The sequence below is a fragment of the Pleuronectes platessa genome, chromosome 8 (genome assembly GCF_947347685.1).
Source record: "Pleuronectes platessa chromosome 8, fPlePla1.1, whole genome shotgun sequence".
Classification (NCBI taxonomy): Eukaryota; Metazoa; Chordata; class Actinopteri; order Pleuronectiformes; family Pleuronectidae; genus Pleuronectes; species Pleuronectes platessa.
In genome coordinates this window covers 21,135,792-21,163,275 of record NC_070633.1, presented here as the reverse complement: position 1 = coordinate 21,163,275, position 27,484 = coordinate 21,135,792, and the positions used below count along the sequence as shown (strand labels likewise).

Below are 27,484 nucleotides of genomic sequence, written 5' to 3'. Positions count from 1 at the left end.
AGTTAAACGTTATTCTCCATGATTTGAGTACAAAGGAGAGAACATTTGAATTGGCCAGCAGGTTTTTATATAGTGGGTCCAAATGCTCTTGAAGGTGGAAACAATGGTCACAGAAAAATGTATTGGTTGAACTAGGATGTGACTCAGTAGAGTACTTTCCTCTGCCAAGGAGTGCTCTCATGAAACCACATTTAAATTCAATAGGTCCCAACCTTTATATGGATCCGTACCAAATTGCACACACATCATCATCAAGATCCACAAATAGTTTCCTGAGAAATCAACGGTAGTTTTGAAAATTGCAGCCCTATGTCACAACGTTAAGAAATACCTGGATCTGCACCAAAGCTTAATGGGTTCGTCCTTGGGTCATTCCCCAGCCCCATCCACAAAATGTACTCAATACTCAACAGATTTTTGAAATCAGTTGAGTATTGACAAATTGACTATTGACTACATGACTAATAAACTAATGCCTCATTTGAGGTAATCGATAAAGTTGTTTATCTGGGCAGAAAAGCAGATGGTGAATTTATTGATGGACTTTAAAGTTGCACCAATGTCTTCAAATGACGGGGTGCACTTTGAATGTGATCTCCTCTAGAGACCGAAACACACAGATGTGCAGCTGCATCGAGTCTCACAACATCTTTGACTTTTTTCCATTAAGAGGTTAAAGAGTCAGATTAGTCCCTCAGAGTTAAAAGGAAAGTAAATATTGGACATTTGTCAGGTGGACCGAATCCCAAATCTCAATTAACATTAATTTTCTCTCCTGGATGCAAAAACTAGGCCACTACACCGATGTTCTTGCCAAAGTAACTATGAGGTGTTAACACGTTGTGATTACAGCTTGTTCTGTTTTCACCAAGTGGCAGAAAAATAAATGAATTCAGCTTTTAAGTTGAACAGACTTTGATTTACAACAAGTTTCTCTCCCGCTGCCGTATGATCCTTGAACACAGCAGCAGGACGGACTACTTGACCCACTGCTGTCCATCAGAGACCCTGGAATCCTACCACCCTCTGAACGAGGCTCCACGCCTTCACCCCCAAACCCTCCCTGCATGTGCTCAGCTGTAAACGCAGTAATTGCATCCAATGCCAGTTAATCTGGTTCTTTTAAAAAGAGTGGATGAGCTGAGAACCCCTGCTGGTGAGTGCATCGGTGGACAGGGCTTTTGTGTCTAGTTAGCCTCCGTCTCATCTTCCTCCTCCTCCTCCTCCTCCTCCTCCCTCTTCCTCTGCATTGCGGTGTCTTCTGGCTGTTCACTGAAACAGGGTGGATCTGCTGGTGCTGATCATTTTTATTTTATTTTTTCAAATGGGTGTTCAGGGTTGGAAACAAAGACTTTTTTTTTTCATTTCAACCTGTGGTGTGATTTACGTCCCGAGCTGCAGAGCGCTCTTCTCAGACACCTCCACAAATTAAGTTCAACTCCTGTGCTTTCCGCCCTGCTCCTCTGGTAACTTGATTGTCTTCGCAGGTCGTGGATGCTGTGACAGCAGAGTGTTTGGCGCTGAGGGAGCAAGTGGCTATCTACGAGGAGCAGCTGGTCAACATGGAGGCCCGGCACAAGACGGTGAGAGGGAGAGAAGCTGTATCTCTGCAGTGTGACGAAAAGGAGCCGTTAATGGCTTTTAGAAGGACTCGATATGCAGCACATAGAAACACACGGGTGTGTCGGAGAAATGTTGAGACTTGTCTAGACACACACAGATGTGATGACCTCACTCACCTTGATGAAGAGTTGTAGCCATACTCAGCCATGTCAACAGAAACATGGGCAGAGGGGGTTAGAACATAAATCACATAAAACACATAATATTACATTCTAATAAATCTATCTTTATGGTTTAGTGTTCACCTTAACTAAACAGATAGACATTTACTCTACAATCACTCTACATTTGTTTGATTTGTGTAAAAGCAGGAAGTTATTAAGCAGGCTGTCACAATATGGGAGGTAAGTGGAATGAGCTTCTACGGATGGAGAAACCTCTGAAATCGTGAATAGTTGACACCATGAAACCACAAATTGCCATTTTTAAACATTGGTTTTTATAAACATAAAAACAAACTGGACATAGGGATTTCATAAGTGGCGTTTGGAGTTGGAGGTACACAAGTGGGTTCTCTCTGATTCCAGTTTGAAGCCATGCCAACATAACTATATTTATAGTGCATGTTAGACGTGGTGCTTACACATACAGTCAATGAGAAGCTGTATCCCAGATGATGAACTAACACACGCAACCACACGTGTGTTTAGTGTGTCCTTCTCGTGCTAGTTCCAACTAACGTCTGTCCAATTGGTTGAGTCATAGACTGCACAGTATGTAAAGATGGACGACGCGTCTCCTCTTTCTCCCACTATTCAGAAATGAAGCCAAAATATTCTGCATCTGAACATTGAAGTCTTGTGCACTCGAGCCAGAGATTGCAGCGGTGTAGAGTCATTAGTCAATATCAGCTGTCAATCATAATCTTTCCCCTCATATTTATAGCATCAAATAACTAAGTGAAACCAAATTTACAGGAAAAAATGATTCCCTGGACAAACATCAGTTTGATAAGAACAACCCTAAATTGACAGAGACCATCTTTGAGAAACATTTGTTTGACTTTTTTTGGTTTGATAAATGTCCCAATCACTAACCAGGAGTAGGGATTTTACGATCTGTACTGGAGCCAGCCACCAGGGGGCGAAAGAGACATTTTGGTCGCACTTTTAGGGAGCTCCCATGTCGTACAGTCTATGGGTCTAATCCTCACAAACAGATCAGTGGTTAAATTCAAGCAAATGATTCAAGAAAAGAAGTTAGTTAGAAAAAATAAGTTTATATTTAACAGACAGAAATGACCGTGGCATCAATATTATCATCGAACTCGAGGCAAGAAAGAAAATATGCGTGCTCCCGTAAAATGTTGAACTCCTCCTTTAAAACATATGTTTGGAACCGATCACATACAACTGGCTATAGCGTACCCGCACACAGCGTCCACAGTGTTCTCCACATCACCAGGAGATGACAGACGTGGCCCAGCATCAGGAGGCTGCAGGCGGGGAGAGGAGGAGAGAGGAGGAGAGAGGCAGCTGAACCACCACCAGCTCCATCACTCTGTGTTTTTCACTGCAAAGCCGGGCTGCCCACCGTTTAACACACTCCCTCTGGGACACGCTCGATAACTCACTGTGCGGGAAATGCGGCTGAATACCAAATGAAAACAGAAGTTCCCTTTGTTTTATTAACTGTTCTTATTATCAGCACTTGCAGATTCCCCATGTCCCCCCCCCCCCCTCGACAAATCGAAAGTCATGTCGTTATGAAGGTGGAGGGGAAGGAGGAAAACGTCAGACTGCCACTGCAGCTCTGTAACAGTTCATTTCCCTTCTAATGGATGTCTGGTGTTTTTTATGTACATATTGTACATATTGGGAACTGCAGACATACATGATGAGGTCTTTAGTGAACGAGCTAATACATCAAAATGTACTGGAGTGGTTTTGTTTTTGCAGTGGTGAAAGGTAATTAACCTCGTCACATGCTGTTTTATATGACATATTTTAGGTACTTATACATATTTCCATTTATATACTTCAACTGCTGTACAATTCAGAGGGAAATATACAAATCTCTCTCTCCATTACATTTATGTGACAACTTTAGCTACTAGTTGCATTACAAATTAAAATGTACACAGTAAAATAACACATCAATTCATCAGTGTAGTACTAAGATATTCAAAATGGTATTTCTTTAACTTCACCAGTGTTTCTCTACAGAGGCCACCATGTTGTTTTTTTTACAGTAGCCCAGACTGGACAAACTAGACACCTTTTGAGTTTTTATAAAAAAGCTTTGGGTTATCACAGGTTCTCTTTAATGTTTGGAAGGTGAGGATGAGATGAGATGTGTTCAGCTGCACCATACGACTGCACCACTAGAGGTCACTAAATTCTACACACTGAACCTTTAAGCAAATGAAGGGGAGTTAAGTTTTAAAATGGCAGGGAATAGAAAAACCAAAGACTGCACTTAAATCCTCTGTTTGACTAAATATACTGATTTAAATTCCACCACCGTTTGTGTGAGCAGGAGGTGGAGAGTCTGCTGGATCCAGTCGACTGGACCACAGGAGCAACTGCAGCTCTTGGTTTCTGCAGCCCGGACATGACTCCGGTCCTGGATGTGAAGGAGTTCTACTGCCAGCTGGCTGAGAGTCTCCAGGTACCACAACACTGTCCCATAAAACCCATAAACAGGACATGAACTGAGGGCTAAATGCTTTACTGTAGCATGTGTGTGTACATTTTCAGAGCCACGGTTCTATTTCTGATTTAAGATGCACTCACATACACACCAGGGGATGGAATTATATTTTTACTTTACGAACTTGACCTAGGACTATTTCCGTTTTGTAATTCTATCTGTTATCAGCTATAGTCGTTACCTACTTATTCTTATTTTTAATTTGAAAATCTATACATGTGAAATACATTGTTAAAGATAAACCCAGTGTTGACCTATTCATTTTTCAAACATTTGTAGAAATGGTCAAGAGAAAATGGGAGGGTGTGGATTTCTGTCCACTTCTGTTGTGAATGTGAATATTAAGAGTTGAGTGCATGGAGATCAACAGCTGGTGGTGCAGACCATCCAGCTGGGTGCTATTAAAACATCATGGAAGAAAAGGGCAGAAAGAAATGATGGAAGTAAAAACACCAGTCAAAACACAGAAGGTGGAAAACTATGTAGAAAACAAGATGGAGATATGACATTTACGTTTGTTGTTATAGTCTCAATGTCTGATGTTTTCATCTGCTGCTATTCTTAGTTTCTCTGGGGCATATTTAAGTCTGATGCTTCTTGTACATCAGGATTCATTTACTAACTATATTCTGCATTTTGTTGCACTTATTTTTTCAGTAAAAATGTATTCAATCCAATGGGTGGAAATACATTATGAATTGTCAGGGGCAAAAAAGACAGATTCCCTATTGAGTCTTTATGTAGTTCCATTATTAGTCATTCAGGCAAAAACTAGAAATAGGTCAGAAAAACAATGGAACGCCTTATTTTTTTCTCTCTCTCTCACTAATCATCTTATGACCCATTAGATTTATCTTTTGACCCTCAAGAAGGGACACGACCCCTGTGTTGGGAAACATTGGACTAAACTACTAAGCTGTACATGAAATAATACTTATACCACCTCTTAAATATGGATCCATCAGTAATGAAAAAACGATAATGTAATGTATCATGCAGAGATGACAAGTGCATTTTGTTCCTAATACATGTAGCATTTTTAATATGTGACTTCTACTGCAGTATTTCTTCAAATCAATGTACTGCTGCTTTTATTTTATTAAGTCAAAGAACATCTGAATAGTTCTCCCCCCCCCCCCCCCCCCCTCGTACACGAACACCACTGACACCTATTGACCACCTGACCTCTCCTATTTTCATCACACTGCCCTCGCTCTCCCTCTGCAGCGGGCCGTTCAGGCGTAAATCTCAGCTTTCACAAATCACACCAAGATACTCCCACTTGTTTTCTTTTCCCCTTAACACAACACGAGGGAAGAACTCGAGAATCAGAGCTGCAATTCTGGACCCGCACAGAATGTGTGTGTGTGTGTGTGTGTGTGTGTGTGTGTGTGTGTGTGTGTGTGTGTGTGTGTGTGTGTGTGTGTGTGTGTGTGTGTGTGTGTGTGTGTGTGTGTGTGTGTGTGTGTGTGTGTGTGTGTGTGTGTGTGTGTGTGTGTGTTACAAAGCGCAGAGGTGCTGCACTGGGGTCAGACAATAGCTCCGGTGGGTCTGACCTCCTCTGGAGCGAGGATGTCTGTGAGGTTCAGAGGTCAGAGCTGTAATCAGACTGCTGGCCGCCTTCCCAGGCTCCTCGGCAGCAGTGGAGTGGATGCTGGTTTGTATGTGTGTGTGTTTCCTTCATATAGAGGCATGGTTGATTGGTAGCAGCATATTCATATATCGTTGTGTCTGTCTAGATGCATTCATGGTTTTTTGTCCCCTCTTTAACTCAATTTCTATTTACTCTCTCTGCCTCAGTCTCCTTCCCTCTCTTCTCTCGCCAGCTGGACACCGTCCTGTCTGAGCCTGGCCCCTCCATTATGAGATGCAATTGTCTCAATGCTGCAATGATTGCTATTGGGTTTGAACAGTAATGGTGATTGCTGGCGGACTCCCACACACCTGTGCACCCTCATGCTGCTCATTTCGGCTGCACTTGTTCCATCTAATCAGGAATGTGCTGTACACAAGGAGAGCTTCAGCCGTCCGCTCGTACGAGAGGCTCTGATTGCTCTTTGCTCCCCCGTCAAAGTGAACTGTCCTCCGTGGTCTCTGTTAGACTGAAACTAAAATGTTTTCATCCTAAAAACTTTCACTAAATCACTGATCCCTCTCCCTCTATCTCTGCAGTACAAGTGCGGAGCCGCCTCCCCTGCTGCAGTTCGCGGTGGTGATCGAAAACAACTGGAAGTGGGAGCTGCCGGAGGGTCAAAGGTCACAGACTCGCCAAAGATACAGGACGTCAGTGAGCTGAAGATGCTGGTGAGTTGACTCTTTAAGGCTAAGTTCACTCAAACTACACAGACTTAGCGTTAGCTTGTTTTGTCTCTGAGATTTCTGTCTCACATTTTCTATATCTCAAAAAATGTGTAAAAGAAGTATGCAAACGAGTCCTGTGCACATTTGTGTAAATACATTTTGAGAATCCTCTTATTGGTGTCTTTGTTGAGAGTTCAATTAGGGGATTGATACCACCAGCCAGCAGCTGGTTAGCGTAGCTTAGCACAAAGACTGGAAACAATAGACTGTATGCCCGACATGACGGCTTCCAAAAGTGAGTTTATGTCTTAAACCCTGCCTCCTCCATGTTAGTGGATGGGACAAGGACATAACTAAAAAGTTTGGTGCATGTTGATAAAATGTTTTAATTCGGTCATTTTAGGTAATTCTTATCTATGTGTTTGTCCAAAGTCAAGCTGGCTTTATGCTAAGCTAAGTTAGCTTGTAGTAGCTTTTTCTACAGACCACATGAGACTTGGTGATCGAAATGACATAATACATGTTTCATTTATTTTAAAGGTGTACAGACCCTTAATGGTCTCATTTATACATCATTTGAACCCCTTAATGTGATACCCACAGATTCACATCTTCCCATAATGCATTTCCCACCTCTTTAAAACACAGAGAAGAGGCGTCTCAAAGCTCACAACCGGCTCTGCATCGGCCATCAGCTCCTAAATCCGACGTAATGATGCGAATGAATGGTTTCCCACAGCATAGAGCCAGGGAGTGGAGGGCAGCTGAGTGACAGCGGAGCAACAGTGTGGGAGATGGTGCTGACCAGAGTGTTTACTCTGCGGACACTTTCAGCGGGAGATGTGAACGGCTCCACTTCAGCTCAGACAGGATTTATCGCTGTCCCTGTCCTCTGTTAATAAGCACAGTCTCTCAGAGCGGCTGCTGCATCATAAACACCTTAAAACCTCCCACACACACTGACTGGAAACTTCCTCTGCAAACGGAAGAGAAGGAATAAACCTTCTTTGATATTTTAGAGAAACAAGTCGCAGAACCTACCGTGCTTTGCAGGAAAGCGAAGCATCGGGAAACTGTGACTCAACAACACAGAAAACAACCTCCTCTTAGTTTTCGGACCACAGCCGACACCTAACCACATCTGTAACAAACATGGTGGTTTGGTTCTAATTACAGCGGCTGTGGCTGTGCCTCCACCTTCTTTAAATAAACAGAGCGCCTCTGTAACCACAGCACAAGTCTCCCGACATCATCCACCCCTCTCTAATACAGCAGCGCACACACAAGCCCCAGTTCTGCCCGATCCCGCCTGACGGATGGACAGCTCGGCCCGATCTGCTCTGTTTCCTCTCTCGGCTGTGATGGATGCCTCGGGTCTGGTTTCTCACTGAGACGCAACATGGCCAAACAAACAGATTGCAGTGAAATCAGTCTGGACGCAGAAATACATAGTATAATGGGGCAGGCACTTATGGGGCTGTACACTACAACTACTCCCACTACACACAAACACAGCCAGGCCTCACTCATCATGGCAGGGAGAGCGGAGGAGTGTGCGAGTTAAGTGACTTGACCATGTCGGGGAGTCGTCATCGGTCGAGGGGTAGTGACTGGCCGGATCGCTGAATGACGAGCGGGACCGCCTGGATCCCCCATCTGCCTGCAACATCTCATTGTTGAACTTGTGTGATTGCTGTAATTACTCACGGCAGCACGACTCAGACCAGAGGAGGGATCCTCCTCATGCAGTTTAGGATCGAAGTAAAGAAACCCGGTTTATTTGACTTAATTAAGTTTAGTTTGTTAGAGCTTAATTTCTGTGCTTTTGTGTGTAATATGGATAAATACATTTGTGTGGAGAGCCTGCACACGAATCCTCTTCTCAGTCACTGTTTTGGGTTTTTGTGTCTTCCTCAAATTCTGCCCTCATCATCCCCATCTGCAGTAAACAAGAGTGACGCACGTCACACGTAGCAGCTGAAAAACCAGATACTTCTCTCACTATTTGTGGATTTGTGGTTTTCTGATGATTCAAATTCCTGCTGATGTTTCTCTCTGTCCGCTCGACGTGTAAACAGCTGCTAGCACGTTAGCAAACACCATAACAAGTTGAACGGAACAAATGAGAGTTTTCTGTTTCAAATTGATGCAGGAATCTAGTTTCAGGACAAATTGTGTTGAGGTTCAAACGCTTTGTTGACATGGAGCCGTGGCTCAGGGCAGAAGATCGAGGGTTCAATTCCCAGCTCTTCCATCTGCATTGCATTGCAGACAGCTTATGAATGAAATGATAGAAAAGCTCTGTGTGTCGATACAACTGGAGAGAGCTCTATTGAAATATTGTGTTTTATAACTTTCTTTTATAATAAATGTATTAATCTGCTTGTGTTTGCTCATCTGAATGAATATTTGCTGCTGTTTATGTTCCTGTAGATTTCCGAGCTACAAAAGGAGCTTGTGGAGCTTGAGAAGTGTAAGGAGGAGCTGGAGGATGAGGTGGAGATGAAGACATCTGCATACATGGATGAGATTGCTGATTTGAAGGTATGAGAGTGGAGTCTTTACTGTAGTCTTAGGCTGTAATGGACCAGGGTTTCTGGACTAACACTTAACCTCTTTTGGTGTGTGTGTGTGTTTGTGTTGTCCAGTTCACCATGGATGAGATGCGGCAGCAGGAGTCCGACTTCCAGGTACAGATGAAGGAGCAGTGTGAAGACTACAAGGACCTGCTCAGTGAGAAGATGGCCAGAGACATGGAGATTGTCGCCTACAGGTCAGAAAGTTATAACTGTTAAAATATCTCGAGTGGAACATCCTGGGACTTATCTTATAGCTTTGATTACATTTTAATTTAAAGACAATCTTGGAAAGTAGACCATAATTTAATAATGAAGAGCTGTTGTAAATACAGTGATTACATTGATCTTAAGTGTCTTCATAATTTTTAATCTGATTTAGCTGCAGTTGTTTTTCTTAAACACACCTAACGTTTTACCACACACCTTATGTCTTGTGTAGCATGATACAATAACTCCAGAGACATGCGATGACCAAGGGACAGAGGGGTCCAAGTTGTACTGAGGCTGGGGGTCTGTAGGATTATATAAAACAACACTCTGGAGTGGGGATGGTTGAACTGTGTCTGATGGACAAGATGCCGTTTTCTCATTCCAACAAAAACACTGATCCCTATGACTTCACTGATTAGTTTGTCTTCTCCTGTTAAAGCTGCCGCAGTTCCTGATTGCAATTAAAACCCATAGACCCTGGGCGTTCACTGACGCACTGTAGAACTGTAGATTCCCATCTTCTGCGGTAGGAGGTGAAATGAAAACAGACGTCGCCCATGGTGCTCGACAGAGTGCTGCACGTTGTGTAAACCTGTCGAGGAGAATGAGCTGTCAGAGGCAAAGCACATATAATGATCCCGGGATGATTTTGTTAGATTTACATCAACTCCATGCGTGTTTACTTTTGAAATTCTTTACACGTGAGTTCATTTCAAGAAACAACACATGGAAGTGAGCGAAAGACATTGTCCCCGTCCTTCAACAACAATCTCTACAAACGTGTCACTGTGAATAATACATGGAGTATTTCCGCAAGATTCTTTGTATAAGTCGAAGCATCTCATATTGTGTCATCAGACAAAGGCCTGACATCAGGGGCCGGCTGGGGCCACAGGAAACGGCTTCTGCGTCTGATGCAGTTTCCTGTATATGTGACCTTGAAGACGTTTCATACCATTCGCTCCGTTCACTGAGGTTGTTCAACCATCTGGTGTGAGGACTGACGCACTTCAGCCCTCTCCTCCCGCTGCCATGGACTTCCTCTGGCGGCCCTCCACTGCCCATCCGACTGCATGCGGCCCCCAGGGGGCCCCGCTGCAGGCCCGGGTTCAGACCCTCACAATACCTCATTAGAATGGGCAAAGAGGACCTCACACTGTCAGCGCTGCGTGCTGGGCTCCTGCCAGCTCGTCTCCACGCCAGCCTATTAATGTCAGCACCCCCACCCCCCCACCCCTCACTTACACACATTTCCAAATTCACCACAGTTTCAATTCCCTCTCGCTAAACAACAGACTGTACCAAAGACATTTAAGGCGAACGAAAGACACGCAGTCGATGCCAACTTCTTTTTTTCCCTCTCCTCCCTTTCTTTATTCACTGGTTGTTTTGTCATCCGTGATTAAAACCATGAATAAGAAATGAAAATGGTGGCGGTTGTTTATTCTCTCTGTGCCGTTGCAAACTGTCTGCAAAACAGACCTTAATGACCCCGGGCTGCAATTAGCGGGTGTCTCATGGCCTGTGAAAGCATCTCAGATCAGTTCTGTGCAGATGCTCACTGCTTTGCACACTGCTAATGGGAGCCATGTTGCACTGCAACTCATTCACTGGGTTTTTTCCCCCGCTGCTGCATGACACAGCAAACAGGTAGCTCAACTCATAACATGCACTTTGGTTAAGTGTTCTTTTAGCAGTAGATGAATGTTAGGTCTTTTTTATAAAGGAGCTATAATCAAAAAATTCATAAAGAAGCTCCATGAAGTTTATTTCATCTTTCAGCTGGTTGTTTTGGTTTGTTGTGACCTCTCGCTGCTGGTTCACTCCCTCCGCTCTCATCACTAGTGTTTCCAGATGCCGCAGGCAGATGTTTCTCATGTTGCGGGGAAATTGCTTTAAAAACTAACTGTGCTGTTTATAAAAAGTCACTGCGCTCTACCTGCCCCGCACCAAGCAGAGACACAGTCAGCGGCAGATCTGTCCTTCAGGAGTCGGTGGAAATGAAAGAAGAGAGGATGTCAGACTGAGTTTCCTCACGTGGACACACATAGGATTCTAAGAAATGATCATGTGGCTCAAACGTGTCAAAGCTCTTTTACCACATCAACTTAAAATGTGATGAAATGTCCGTGTTGTGTTTACAGAGTGTTTCTGCAGTTCCGTGTGTCAGTGTGGCTTTAAATATACTAATCAAACCTCTTTTTACTAATATACAAACATTAGTGTAGTCAGTTATCTATTTATTTTATTGGGGATTGTGTACAGTTAACTAAACATCATTAATTAGTTAATCAAATGTAAGAATAATCTGCAGAGACATTGGTACTGAAAAAACTTTTTAACTTTACATTGAAGATTATTTGATTGTGTGCTATCAATTATTTTTGGTTGATAAACAATTGTCTTTTTTCGACGTGAAGTAATTTCGTCAGTAGCTAAACTACAACTGTTCACCTGCTTTCTGTGTGTTTGTGTATTTCAGGAGTCTGTTGGAGGATGAAGAGGAGAGGCTGTGTGACCTGTGAGGCGAGGACGAAGAGTGAGACCGGCCGGCTGGAGTTTGGATGGATGCTCCCACACACACAGACACACAGAAACACACACACGGATTAGAAAACAGACAATAGTGAAACGCAGACCCAAATCGGCACTAGGACGAAGCGCAAGGTACAGACGGAGCAATTTGAGCAGATGTAAACTCATCATGACAGATTAACGCTGTCTGGAGGCCTAAGCCGGCCCATTGATAACAGGTCGCTGGCAGATGACCCCGAGACTCCAAGAAAGATGGAAGTGTCTAAAAGTGGGAGGGAGGTGGGAGGACGGGGGCTCAGCCAGGAGTGTGTATCCATTCAGTGTCTGGCAGGGATATTTCCTCAAGTGGGTTTTATCTTTACCAGTTCAGTGATGTGATTCATAAATGTTTTGTCCCCTGTGTCGAACAAGTCTCACACACAAACACACACACACACACCAGAGGCTGAACAGTGCGGCTCCTTGGAGTTCTCCCTCCTCTGATTCCACCTCGTCCATCACTCACACTCTGTCTGATTACCAGCTCTTAACCCTTGACCCCTTCACTGTTAACAAACACATTGACCTCCCCCCCCCCCCCCCCTCCGTGACTAAAAGCGTCTCACCGTCCTTTAGCTTTTACAGTCGCGCATTCATGTTGGTTTTTACATGTAACTGTTTGCTTTTCAAATGGTTCATGAAGTTGTTTCCCTGCAGCTCATATACGAGTCCAGCACCTGGATCCTTCTACGAGAAAAGAGTCCTTATTCCTTCCTAGTACACGACTTTAGTGAACCTTTTTTTTCCCGTATTTGCTCCAAGTCGTGTGTGATAAATCATCTTTGGCTCCTGCTTCTGCCCGAGAGTCAGAATGTGCTTCAGATTTAAATTAAATAAAAGTCTTTGCTTGAGAGATCGCCTCGTACCGTGCAATTTCTTTCCTCTGTCTCACGAGACCTGCTCGTGGATCCTGCAGCTTAAGACTCTCCCCGCACGTTGAAACTATGCAGAGTGGAGCGGAGTGATTTATGTTCCGTGATCCCTCTTTCACTCATCTTCGTGCTTAGCCTGAGATTTGAACATTCCCAGCTATTTAATGATCTCAAAGGCTTGTTAGCTCGGCCGTAAAAGATGAAAAATGCTGCTAATAATGGATCAGATAAGATTAGCCACAGTCTGGGAACTTGTGGCGATGAGGAGTTGGCTGGCCCGTGTGATAATTGAGTTCAGTGTGTGGAGAAGGAGCTCGGTGGCTGCATGTGACTCCTTCAATTGTCCGGACGTGAAACATGGCCGTGCTGACGGAGGAAGCTGCCGTGTTTTCTCAGGACTGAGGAGCTTTATCAGGACCTCGGAGGAGAGGAGCTGCAGGACGTTGTTTTCCCTCAGTGCCCCTCTCTCCTATCTCTCAAATCAAAAGCCAGTGGACCACACAGTGTTCCTGATCGCATGCAGCTGCACTGTCTCTGCCTTGTGCTGAAGACGAATACATCCTAAGATATCCTTGTCTGCTGGATAGTATGGAAAAAAATATTGTCAATGTACATTCAGGCTGAAAAGTTAATAAGGTGTCCGATAAAAAATTGAAGCTAGAATGACACTCATACCTTCGATAAGGCCCTAGAGTTGTGGTTTAATTAAATGAGGCTGCACCAAATTCCACACACACATATAATTCAGTTCACTGAATGAGCCTGATTCCTTCCATCAAGATCCATGAATTATTTCCTGGGAAAAATGTCAATACAACTTTAGAACATAAATAAATTCTTTCACATCCTTCCACTAAGTTGTGTGGTAATGAGTCCTTTAGGTTTTCAGTAATGCTACTTAAAACAAACCAACCTGCAATCCAACCAATGGACAGGGGGGAATTACCTTCGCGGTTGTAAAAATTATTGATATTGAATAATAGATCATGGGTTTACGGCCATTATGTTGGTTTAGCCCCTTTCACCTCTTTATACAAGTAAAATGGAAACTTTCAGAATCATAATAAATTAAAAAACAGCCTAAATATAAAATATTGTTCTCTCATAATACAAAACAGTGAAATAATGCATTTAAACAATTATCAGTGAACACCCGAGTACAATATAAGATATGTCAATAAGCTCATGATAACACAACTACTATCACACACTGCCTCAGGATACACAGTTCAGATCCAGATGTGCTCCCATGAAACCAAAACCTAAAATTTTAAATGAAGTTCCAGCTTCATTTATAAGACAATTACCCTCCTTCAAATACTCCTGATATTTGCAAGTGTGGTGACCCCTGCCCTCCTCTGTATTGCTTTGGCCCCGTCACACGTCCGTGACAACTGAGAAAATGCCCTAACCCCTCAAAGCTGGCCGGTGACACCGAGCGGCCCGGGGCAGGGGCTGTGGCACCTCCGCTCCTTGAAGCCGGACAATTTGGTTTGGAGGCGGCGATTTTCAAAGCTGAGTCATGGATCAGTGGTCATCCTGTGCTGTGGCCTTTTCATCCCACTTTTTTTTTTCTCTTTGCCTTGATGAGTTCTGTGGACCGGGGGGGTTTGGGCGAAGAAATAAAAACTTGTGACCAACACCAACAAACAAAGAAGTCACTGCCGGGGATGAATTCGCTTTTGTGTGCGATTGAGTGTTTGAGAGTTCACTTCACTGAAAGAAACCGTTTCACACAACATGTGCTTGTGGACATAACATCCAGTTAACTTCACATGGGGCAGGAATGTCTTTACATTAAGAGTGGCAGGGCCGGGCTGATAAATTATGACACGTGAGCTCATTGAATCAGTCGACATATCTTCAATCTGAGGCAGTGGAATCTGATTAAGGCCCTGAGGTAATGCTAACCCAGGTCAGCCCGCACGGCTCGGCTCACATAGGTACCCCTAAAATACCCTTATCCCCGGCAGGTTGGCTCGGACAAATAAACACTGTCTTCACCGAGGACAAACGTCATCGTTCAAAGTCTCTTCATGACGGCCTGGATGTGACGGCCCAAGCTGGTGTTTAGAAAGCAAATAAATAAGAGAGGACGGGCTGGAATCAAGGAAGAAAATAAGACGACTGAAAATATACAAAGGGGAAAGAGTTATTGAGAAAGTATTTCCTTAACAAGAGGGGAAACAAATAATAAATAATGAGGCCCCTCTCCCTGGAGGCCGGACTGGCACGCCTGAGGGTAGCAGGAAGTGGGCATCCCTCTCTTTTGAAAGGGCTCGTGGACAGATTCCCACTGTGGGAGCATCACAGGAGACAGAGCCTGAGAGAAAACTACTTAAAGGAATGTTTACACACACACACACAATGCTGAATGAGGATGGTGGTAGTGTGACTGTGTAACCCCCGGGTCCCCCATCATGTCATCACTTTAGTTCCCCCCCCCTCATATCTGCAGTCCCACTCGGCCTGTGTAACTGAGCGACTGCTGACAGCTGTGACCCAACAGTTACCCTGCGCTCCCCCACCTCGAGTCCGTCCCAGAGCAGGTGGCAAACACCAGCAGCACGAGACTCCTCAGCTCCATCTGCCACCGCGGAGAATTCTTGATACTTTTACTTCTTGGCAAACTCTCCACAGCCTTGTCTTGTGATCGGAAGATAAAGCTTTTTTTTATTTCCCCAAACTCCGCACTGTGGGTGAGTCGCGGCCAAAGTTGATAAAAGTTTTCCTTCAGTCTCCAGAGTATTCAGTTAATCAACTTCCCAGGACGTGCTGGATGGAAGCGGATAAAAGTCTTTGCCACAGGGAACACGAGGGGGAAGAGAAGCCAGGATTTGTATTCTGCTGCAGTGGCTTTCATACCCATTAACGGGTGTTAGCATCTTTTTAAGCGTAGTGACTTCATTGTCAGCTTAGGGCTTACACAGATCCAACCATTTGCTGTATTGGATTCTTGGCAGATGGCCTGCATGGATCCTGGCCACCCTTGAATTTACTTCGCATGTTAATCTTCACCTTGTCAGTGGATGGGCGGCTCCCTGCGCTTACACTCTACGTATTGGAACGTATGTCTCGGTTGTAATGGTTTCTTATCAGTGAGAAAAAAATTATTCGAACAGTTTCCGCTCGAGCCCCCCCCCCACACACACACACACACACACCCGCCCATACTGCAGCACTTAAACTGATGATTTCTCTGGAATGTCTCTGATGATGGATGACATACTCTTCTATGCAGTGAGATCATATGAACACACTAGTAGTAGAATGAATAGTATTGAATTATATTATATACAGTGATCTCGCTTCTTAGGTTAAGGAGGAACCCACAACATCCAAAGTGCATCTGCAGAGTAGTCTTCAATTTGACAAATACTATAAGATTTGTACTCATCTGCATTAACTCTTATTTTTCCCCCCCTGCCCGTTTCTTTGTTGCTTTGTTTGACCTGAAACTTGGTGAAACTTGTTGTATGAGTACGGGAAGAACCAATCAGATTTTGGTGCAGATCCATGCTGTTGTCCAAGGTGATCTTTACTTTACATTTTCATTGTTTTCCTAGGGAATAATTCACAGAACTGGATGGAAACTTAGGGGACTTATATATATGAGTGTGTGAAATATGGTGCAGCTTGATTGAATTTAAGGAGACTGAAGAGTCTTGGTGGAGTTATGCTCTCTATTGAGTGTGATTCCAGTTTATTTGTTTATTTAACAGGAGCCGTGCACAACACAACTGTTGAGCCAGAGTTAGCTACACAGGTAATATTATTATTGTTTATCAACCTGATTTGGTGAACTTGTTTCTTTAGTCCTAGATCTGTCAAATGTAGAGTTTGTCCAACCCTCACTCTTTTTATAGCTCTGTTTTGGTCAACACCGTCTCCTGGGGGCAATATCTGGATTGAGGTTTGCTGCTCTGTCTGTCAGCAGTGTGATGCTGGGCAGGTAGTGTAATCCACTTCTCAGAACGGTGGGACCGAACAAAAGCAATAAAGTTGTGGGCTGTAGAAACCAAAAACAGGCTGAGAGATGCTGAAAATCTCCTTAAAGCTGAATGCAACTGCAGAATCGTATTAAATTATTTTATATTTTGTTCAAAGAAACATGAAAATACGAAACTAATACACAAAACACTGCACACAAAAAAAATGAAATCCGACCGTCCCCTGGATCCAGGCCATCGACATCACTGCAAAAGATCCTTGGGAGGCTTCCTATACATGGCAACCAATTTTTGCTAAACAGTGTTTGCTTTTTACTGAGAGGAAACCCAAATGTGTCAAGTCACTCAGAACGATGCGTGAGCAGGGTCAGAGCCGTGTGATAATTATCTGTTCAGCACCACAATCACACAATTTTCTCATGGTTAAAAAGAAAAAATGATAAATGTAGCTATAGTTCATTAAAATGCTTTGTTTTCCTCGTCAATGAAAACACATATTCCAGTTACCGACCCTTGAATCATTTGAGCCCACGACCAGTTCCAGCGCCTCCGAGGACCTGGAGCCAGAGCAGCAGTCGTCCAAACTATCATAATTTGTGCAGGGAGTAAGAAATCACATGTGCCACAGTTTATGTCGGCAGTCGTAGCCTGGAGCGGTGACTGGTTTAGAATTTGGAGCAAACTAGGAAATCATTTTCTTTTTTGCAGCAGTCATTCATCTTTCTCCCAGACACCCAGACATCTCAGGCCTGCTTCCCCTCAAAGTGACGTGACCGGCAGGTATGCAACATTTTCCACTCTCAGATCACACGTAGCACTTTTTTAAACATATACTTGATCATACATTAAAGTTTAATCTGCTGGCGTGTTAACATCTTTTCCACATTTGACTTGAAATCTGGTTCGAACTTGACAAAAGCCTTTCAGTGTCATGTAAAGGACAACAATGTGGAGACGATTGAGGTTTTCCAACAATTTTGATCCTGGAGTCTTCTACTGGTTTATTTACGATGGTTGCTGCATGTCATATAATCTTAATGTTTGTTGTATTCCAACTTGAAGTAGCCTCTTTGTTCATCTTGTCTCCCGAAGCTTTCTGTGACCATTAGATGGATGAGGGAGTGTTCAGCCAGCAGCGAGCCGCCGCAGAGCGACGACAGGGCTGCGTTGCCCTTGTGCCATTTCACCTTAGAGGCTCACCAGAGGACCTGTCAGGCCTGCGATGTTTTACAGCTCGGTTTGCAGACAAAACACTTCACAACCAAATCCCCTCAACAGCATCTGCTGCCAATTTAGCCGAGGCATTCCTGCAGTCTGTGCTGTTTAATATTCACTGGGGTTAGGATCTGCCGGGACAGGGGAAGATCAGGATGGTGGTGAGACGGGGGGAGGACCAGTTACTACAATCCTTTGGTCCGCGGTCCAGACACGGTGAAAAATGAGAGGTTAACAAAGAGTGAACTGGAGCAGGGGCGGGTTAACTGGGCTAATTTGCAGGGATAATAATGGTGTTCACGCCAGGCCTTTGGGGAGCGGCGGTGTGGAACACAGACCTCATGGTGCAACCACACAGGAAGTTTACAACAGGGCCTGGCAAATCAGAAAGTATTTAATCATCAAACAAGTGGCGAGGAGCTGGCAGCGAGGCCCGGGGCAGCAGCCAACCTGAAGATGAAGACAAATGTTTGGAGAAAGGGCCCAGACAGAGCACCGGACCTGCACCTCGATGATTTCATAGCACTGAAATCCCTGATTTATTTGGGCCAACACTAAGCACAAAGCATGTCAATATTTTCTTTTGCATTGCCAGTAGCCTTGAGCGTCATATTAACACGATATGTTTTTAATTATTCTCACGAGAGTACCTGAAAACATGTTGTTGCACTGTGAAATGAGCAATAAAAGTACTGAAGCTTTTATAGGAAATTACATGTGAGAGGTTGAACTAAGAAAACAGCCTTTTATTAGCAGTAATCAAAGTATCCTGCACATATGTGCCGCCTCTCCCAGATAAGGGAGAGGGAAACGAGTAATTAGAGCAATATTAGAGCCATATTCTCCTTAAAAATGACCACACAGTGTCCTTGTGAATTCTTATGGATACATCCCAGGCACTGCTAACATTAGAAACGAGGGGAAATTCAAACCAGCTTCCTCGATTCAGTCCAAGTTTATCTGTTTGTATTTATTTCTGTGAGAAAATATATTTTTAGTGTGTATTACATTTTATTATGCACACAATACCTTGCAGAGACTGAAAACCGAATACGCAAGCAATAACACACAGGATCTAAAATACTGAAGTTCATCTGTATTTGTTTCAGTGGGACGTGGTTTCTCTCTTGTGGGAATATTTACTTTTCATCATGTGCACAAGCTATCAATGACTCCCTCGATGTTTCGGGGTGAAATGGCAATTTCATGTAAACATAAATTTCCGTCTATATCTCGCAGCATGTGACCTCGTTCCCAAACGACTGCCTCCACCCTGTTGAGAGGAGGGTTTCTCAGCGGTTGACTCAAGCGGGGCTGTCATGACGACTCTCTGAAAGGGTGAAGTGCGTCGTGCGACACCTCTGATGCTCCCTCGCTGAAGGAAGGTCCGCGCAATGGCAACTGCATAAACATCTGTCACGCTATTAAAGGCAGGGGTTTGTGGGGAGTATACAAGACTGCAGGTTTTGTAAACAAGGCGAGACGCAGCCTGTGTGCATGAACGTTTGCCCAGTGGCCTGAGAGAGCTACGTTATATAGACCCAATCAGTCACTCAGAAAGGGACCTAATAGAAATTGGCTCCCAAAACAGATATGTTGTTTTCTATCAAATTCACAGTCAACATTGTAGATTGTATAAAAGATGGACGACACGACAGCTCCCCAAGAGTGAAGCAGAAGCGTGTCAATCACCAGCAGATGGCTGACTGGGCTAAAGGTCATAGTCCCGCCTCCTCCATATTAATGGATGGGACATGGTCCAAACTAAAAAAACGTGCATGTTACAAATTTGTTTTTTATCAAAGATGGTGTCTGTCATTAAAAGTATGTCTTACTCACTGATGTTTGTTTAAGTGATAATTTCTCAGCCGACTAAAAACAAAAAAAAAAATTCAGTCTATGACTCCAAATGCGCAAAATGGCGAAATTCATTTAACTTGATTTCTGCATAGTGGGAGGAAGTCTTTATATACAATCACTATGGACACTTTTTCTTTCTCTCTTTACATTCAGGATTCTTTCTTTCCCTCGTCTTCTAACTGAGTCAAAACACTTTTGGAGGACCTGATGACACGAGGCATCCAAGAGCCGTCCACGCTCTCTCCCATGTTTTACATTCCCACCTCATGCTTTGCAATCCACCACGGAGCAATTGGCTTGATGCTGACAGAGTCGCTAAACATTCAGAGAGAAAGCAACATTTTACTCAGGCTGAAAATGAAATGACCTCAGTGTGGCTGGTATGCATGTAGTGGCCTGACTTAAAATGTTTTAAATGATTTATGACGTTATGATTTACAGCCAATCACCATTACCCGTGTAAGTAGAGCAGCGGAGCTACTGGACTTTATTATGTAGAATATTTCTTGTCCTACAAGTGTCTGGTTTACAAGAGCAGACCACAGAAGTAATCACGAACATAACTTATTTTTGCTGAGTAGAATTGAGGCTGTTTCCAACCATTTGCAAACATTTCATGCTAACGAGTCCCCAAATTAAAGACAAGACAGTCTGATAAATACCACAATTATTTTTCTAACCTTTAACAGAAAATACTTCTAATCGTCTGCTGGGAGAAGAACTCCCAAACAAGTCATACGTGACCATTAAGAGCCTGAAAAACAAACACAGCTCGGTTAAACCAGCAGCCAGGAGCAGCTGATTTCTATCTCCAAGCCTCGGTTATGGTTTGCCTTATGCTTTCATATATTGTCTGGGCTGTAAATGAAGCCTATCTAATTGGATAATAACCTGTCAAATATCCAGGTTGAGCACAGAGCCGCACTGTTATTGTAGGATTTGGTGAGTATGTGAAAGAGCCAGTGGATTGTTCGGGTGTCCCTTTTGAGTTGTGCTGCTGGCACATGGTGAAAGGTCTGTGGAGAGCTGCCAGCGGCTGAGGTCATTAGAGTGTGAGTTCCTAATAAACTGTGACCGCGAAGTTACTTTCACTGAAAGCAGACAAACACACAGCCAGGATTGGTTTGAATTGGAGTCGTTAATACACTTTGAAAAGTATTTCTAAACATATTTTTCAAAACTTTGTTAGCAGCAGCTCAGAGAGACTTTCTTTTGAACGCAGGCCCATGGATGTGGATCAAATCCCTGCATCCTGCTGAGGACTCTTTAGTTGAACCCTGCCCTCTAGCAATGACCTTTATGCACCACTAATTTGCAACATTCACACATTTTGAGATGAGAAGGGCTCCCGAGAGCCTCTGGCACAGCTAGCGCCATATGTCACCACGGTAAAGAAAGGAAAGATATTAAATTAAATTAGTAACGCAGACTGTGGTATTTGCTCAATAGTAAAGAAGTCAAAACTCCCTCAAACCTTGATATACAAACATGTTAACGTTTTCAATGTGTAACCAAAAATAGAATCTCTGACTGAAGGGTTTCTTCACTTAACCCTCTCTTCATGTGGGAGGCATTTGACTCACTTGTTTAACAATAAAACAATAACTCTCTGCATAAATAGTAATTGCAAGCGTATGAGAAAACTTGTCTTTGAGGGATGTTTATAAGACTTGAATTTTTTAAGTGCTGTATAATTCACACACTGATATGAAAACTTCTGCAATATAAATTAAACATAATCTTTTCTCTGGGATGAATTGCTGTGCTTGAGAGATTTTGTCAGCGCTGTTTTTATGCTGCACAAAAAGGAGTAACGGTACATATCTTCTTTTTGAGGTGAGCTGACATCAGTAGGAATAATCTAACGAGAGCACAATCATCCGTTATGGAAACCGCTGCTTCGCTAAATATTACTCAGTGGAACATGACAGGAAAATTCTGGAAGGAAACAGATGATGTCTCGCAGAGGTCATGAGCTGGTTTTGAACCTGTGATGACAGGAACACATGGTGTCCACCTCCAGCCCGTCACACAGAGTCACACACACACATGATTTATCTTTAAACCAAAGCCACTGAATTTCTCTCCCTATCTCTCCTAAGCCATGTGTTTGGCGCACGCATACTTGGGGATTTTCAAAGTGCCTGGTCTGGTTTTATAAAGAGTCCCACTGGGCTGAGATTAAAAACACAATTTCAGTCAGTTGTTAACTAACAGAGGTCATGTTTACATGAGTGGAGAAGCTGTTGAAGGGAAGGTCCCGTGTTGGCCAACTTCACTGGGCTACATCGTAGGTCTGGCCCTTTAATAGTCAAGTGGATGGACATTTGTATTTCATCACACTGTTCCACCAACATTGTAAAATTACCTCATTCATATATTAGGCAATAACATTAGTTAAGGGAGCAGTGAAATAAACTAGTTTGTGGTTTCCCTTTGTGTTTGTACGTTGGTGAACTCTCACCCATCTGAACTGTCAACTCATCTCTAATCCTGTGTCATCCTTATCAGGCCCGTGTGTACACAGGAAACCTCGGTGCCTTCCCCCTGCTGTGCTTTTCTGACGGCTGATTGGCTGGCTTCGGTTTGACCCCATGGGGTTTGCTTCTGGTGTTTACCTGTTGCAGGCAGATGTTCTCCAGGAAAAGCAGGAACACATCCTGGTGTCAGAGTGTACCCAGCTTGTACACACAATCGTGGTCCTGAACTAAAACTAAACGACCTAAACCTGTGTCATCAAGTGCAAACTGTGCATTACTTAACTAGTTTTTTTAAGGCAAGAAAGAAGGATGAGGTATTTTATGGTAAAATGGGCTGTATGTCATGCAAATGCTTTTCCAGTCTTATTAATCACTCAAAGCACTTTACAGTACAAGTCACTTTCACCCACTCACGCATATAGCACTTATATACGCAGCACTTTTTCTATCACACACCATTAACACACTATCAGCACAGATGTCAGGACCAATCTTCAATATCTTGCTTCAGAATGCAGACTGGAGGCGCCGGGAATAGAACCACCGGGGATTGAACCGACTTACCCTCTGGTTCGGTGAACGACCCGCTGTACCTCCTGAGCCACATCCGCTCCGTCCAGTTTACGTGACAGTTGCGGTCACTGATGCTCCCCTTTCAAAATTGTATCCCCTTGTACATAAAAATACACACAGGTTAGATGTTGATTTAATGTTTATGATATGTTAAATGCTATGCATGGCAATAATAGATTTTTAAATATTAACCCTGCGTCTCAACCAGTTAAACATATTGTGATTGTGATCATGACCATTAATTGTTCGATGGGTTTGTTGTCCTCAATATTTGTCTTGGCGTTCTATGTAAAGAGCATTAAGATCATGTATGTTAGGATTGGCGTTATACAAATAAAATTGTATTGAATTAAAATTTAATATTTGGTGAAAAAACTGATATCTTCTGTATGACCTTTGGTTAAATAATAATAATAATAAAGCTGTTTAATAGAAGTCACCACTTCTACAGGATGGACCCGGTTTAAAGCCTTTAACTTCCTGAGGTTCAGTAACTGGAGTCTCCCTCCGAGGTCCAGACATGACACTCAGCTAGTTAGCATGCTAACTGTGGAAGCTAGCCTTAGCATAGCTCAAGAGCACAGAGGAAACAGACTAAGAGGAATAACCAAGGCTGAGTAAGTGTTTCTGTTCACTCTCATCTTTGTAACGTTAATGTCACTGTCAGTTGTTAATAGATACAGTCACTGAATGTTAGCTGTCAGAAATATTAGCCACACAGCTAGGTGCTAATAGCTATATTGGATGCTAGGCGCTAATAGCTAGTTAGCTAAAAGTTAAGTAGATAAATAAATCCATGTAGTTAATTTTCCACTGTTTGGTTGCTAGTTACTTGACATATTTTTGTTTATTTTTTACTCAAAAAGTGTTGAATTAACTCACTAAAATATGAGCCATGAGGTTCAGGGTTGTGGTTTGATGTTGGTGGATTTTAGCTGGGGGCCATTGTGGGAAGGGCTTTGTTGTTTTCAGGCTTCACTGCCAAAAACTCTTAAGTTATTTAAGCCTTTTCTGTTTGTTGTTTATCCCAAGTACAAAACTGGTGATCTTTTAAGAACCCACATGGATGTTTACTGACTCTTCCTGCTGCTTTATTTCCAGATTGTGGTTTCTGCAGAGTTCACCAAGTTAAAGACTTTTTAGAACCACAACAATCCCAAGGATGTCATCAATTAGATAAATGAAACCCAGTGAAGTAGCAGTGAATGGATGGATGGATTTAACAATTAAATAAATATGTCATTTTAACAGTTGCTGTGATTCATCAGTAAGTTTGTTGAAAGACAATGAATTACCAACAAGATCTTTGTCCCATAAGAAGTATATGGTTGAGTGGACAGAAAATAGAGCAATAAACAATAATAAGACTTTTTTTTTTATTAATACATATCTTGGCCGTTTTTAAGGGAAATGAATTATAAGATTAGATTTTTCTATTTGCTGCATGGAAACAACCTTCAGAAACAGATTGACATATGGTTTTCAACCATGTTTTTCTAACTCTCTCCACATGGTTGGAAAAGTGAGTTTTCTTAAATATGTGTATAAATGTTGTTAAATTTCTTTTTTATGTTTTGAAACATTTTCAGTAATTTATCCTTAAGAAGAGAGGATGTCTAACTTTGTGACTCAAACATTTTGATAATACAAAAATGGCCAAGATTCTGCCTGGGCATCAATAGCCTCAAACCTTAAACAAGAGGAAACTTCCCACCCTGATTTGTGGTGGAAAAAGTTTCATTAAAACTAAATCATACATTTAAATGACGGTATTATTGTGCTTTTATTTAGAGGACATCATTTAGAAGAATCGCATTCAACCACCATTAAAAATTGTGAGTGCAGCTCTTATTAAAGCAACGTTTGCTCTTTTCAGCATCAACCTGCTTGATCATCTTCTCCACCCTCCGGCCCATCTGACTCATCTCATACACGGTCAGTGTGCTTTGTATACTGCTGATGTCAGTGTTTAGCAGACTTACATGCAGTGTTAGTCCAGAGATGTCACCTACCGACAAACACACAAAACTCCTGAGCATATGAGCCCACACATACAATTCACACAGCTATGGGTTCAGACAGGGAGAGACAAACAAGAATAGCCTTTTGTTTTGGTGTTTGATGAACAATTGAGTGGATAGAATTAGTTGATAAGAGATCACTTTGATTACATCTATTGCCTCTGAGCCAAGCCTCACTTTGTATTACCATATTCTGAATGCTTCATCAATTGACATCATGAAGAAGAAATGGGGAAATAGCAGATCCTCTCCAGTGGGAGTGTTCGGACAAGGACGATTCTCTGATATTTGCACATGGCTCATCGTTGCATGTTTGTGTGCTAAGTTCTTATGTGTACTTCTATAATGCTCAGGCGACCACAGAGAAACTGCTGTCTGTCGCTTCTGAAGTAATCTGTAGCCCTGACCACTCAGACAGCTGGCCAATTAAATGTGCTCCTGGCTGCTGCTGCTGCTGCTGCCGCTTGATGTGCACTGCGCTTCACACAGAGGTGTAGAACGGAGGACAAACTCATCTCTCCATAGTCGGGGGAGAGATGCCAGGAAAGCTTGGCTGTGTCTGAGAGTGCTGTGTGTGTGTGTGCCTCTCAGATGGCTGTGCGAGCAGATAAGAGAGGAGAGAGAGGGAGAGCTGCTGAATCTGGATTTATTCCACACTCCCCTCCTTCCAGGGTCTGTCTTCCTCTATCCAGCTGTGGGTCTGGGAGCTGACCTGCATTAAGACATCAGAAACTGCCTGACGGGCTAATAGGAACAGTTTTCTAGAACATCTTCAAAAGCTTGTTAAACAGTGGAGTTTTGGCAGTGATTTAAGGAAAACTGCTATTATGGCTTAAATACCATTCACCTAATCTGTGTTGGCAGATAAGAAATGCCTGGACATCGCCCAAATACATCCTCTCCGACTGACATGTCTGTCTCCATGCTAATGTGTTTATTGGACATCTACAAACATCGTCTTCTTTCTCATTGAGCCAAACTCAACACGCCAATGTTTCTTTATCCCTATTGCTTTTATTGCATTCTTACTTTTCAATGCACTTGAATTTGCCATTATTGTAGAATACAGCTTTGTGTAAAGATGAAAGTAAATCATTCTCACTTCAAACACTTTTTTCCTCTAAGACTTTTACTCTTTACTTATTGAAACTCGCCCAAAAGACTCTTTCTGTTTGACTGTAACCGTTTTACTTTTATTGTTTTCTGTGAACCCTCTGATGCTGATGGGAAAATGACTTTGGTTTGGAGTGGTCTAGCCAGTGGGCATCTGACAGTGATTTGCTGATCCTTTGCAATTGCATGATGGCTCTCATCCTCTAAGGCCACAGGGCCCTTTAAGCCAGCCAATCACTGCCCCTCGGCTCTCTGCTGTGGGCAATTATAGGTCAGTGTGTGTCACGACATCATTGTCTTCTTGGAGTGGCTCCGTTCCAGCTCCCACTGCAATCAAATATGTTTTTCTCTTTGCTATTTAAAGTGGAGCAGAAATCCAGGAACAACATGAACACTGTTTTCTGAATCATTGTTGTTTGAGTGGTTTTAGAATAAAAACCCTAGCCAAGGTCCAGGCAGAGTGATAGTAATGAAAGTTGATTATCTGGAGAGTTTTTATCGGAAAGAACAGAGAACTGCAAAACTAAAGCCTGTTGTAAAAGATGAATATAAGTTTGATAATTAAGAGTGAAATCTATTATTAATAATTGAGGGACATGAGAGTATAATTTGTGCATTAACAAGATGCTTACACCCTAGTTTCAAAAAAAGTTATTTACCACAAACTGTTTATAAATATGAACGACATGACCATCTCTATCGGCACCTTGTGGCTGGCTGCAGTATAGGTTATAAATCAAGTCCTCTCCATGTTAGTTGTTGGGACATCGACTAAACTAAAGAGTCATAGCACAGGTTAGTAGATAAAGATGGTTTATGTCCAAAAGCTAATTGTTGTTATTTGATGTTATAAAAAAGCTGGAACTAGTCGAGCGTGTGTAGCAGTGACCTTGAAATGAAAGTTTCAGATTGTTAATAATAAGTAATAGTATAACTCCCATTCCATAATGAAACCTAACTCGACACAAACTTGCAAACAGCATGACATGATTCACTGCCATGTCGAGTCTTAATAAATGCGTTGTCTAATTTCTTTCAATATTTATATAAACATTGATTTGGTAATGTTGATATTTATACACATTTGGTCACTAAATAACAACATTCTAAACATTGTCTGCAGGCTCAGACAAAAACATTCAACGTCTCTCAGCAAACTTGACTCCTTAGAGTCTCTTAACAGATCTGAGAAATACCTTGAGGGTAGTGAAGGGATTCGTGTCGTCGTCTGTCTTTGTGTTTGTGTTTGTCCATGTGGCAAAGAAGTTTGGGCCGTTAACGCCTCTGTGGTTGCATGGCAGCCCACCAAGCAAAGTGACGCCTTCCTGACAGGGTCGCCAAAGCCCTCAGAGACATGGCCTCTTAACTGGCCTTAACAAGATAATAACACGGAGCGGTTACTGTGATCAGCAGCAAATTGTTTCTTCAAATGCTTTTTGAAAGGGGAGAACAGGAGTGGGC

General features: G+C 42.8%; 1 protein-coding gene and 1 long non-coding RNA gene across 2 annotated transcripts in view; one reads left to right on the top strand and one right to left on the bottom strand.

Annotated features, from left to right (window-relative positions):
• Positions 1–12,792, top strand: part of vimr2 (vimentin-related 2) — a 16,290-nt gene extending 3,498 nt beyond the window's left edge. Inside the window, exons 7-12 of the mRNA XM_053428501.1 lie at positions 1,488–1,583; positions 4,102–4,233; positions 6,448–6,579; positions 9,010–9,120; positions 9,225–9,349; positions 11,848–12,792. Of these exons, the coding sequence (XP_053284476.1) occupies positions 1,488–1,583; positions 4,102–4,233; positions 6,448–6,579; positions 9,010–9,120; positions 9,225–9,349; positions 11,848–11,890 (639 nt within the window). The 3' untranslated portion in view covers positions 11,891–12,792. The remainder of the gene's footprint in view (positions 1–1,487; positions 1,584–4,101; positions 4,234–6,447; positions 6,580–9,009; positions 9,121–9,224; positions 9,350–11,847) is intronic.
• LOC128445706 (uncharacterized) lies at positions 9,219–27,484 on the bottom strand. The gene is made up of 4 exons (XR_008339496.1): positions 27,220–27,484; positions 22,881–22,986; positions 9,579–9,957; positions 9,219–9,343 (listed from the first exon to the last, which is right to left on the bottom strand). It is a non-coding gene; the product is annotated as an uncharacterized LOC128445706 (long non-coding RNA).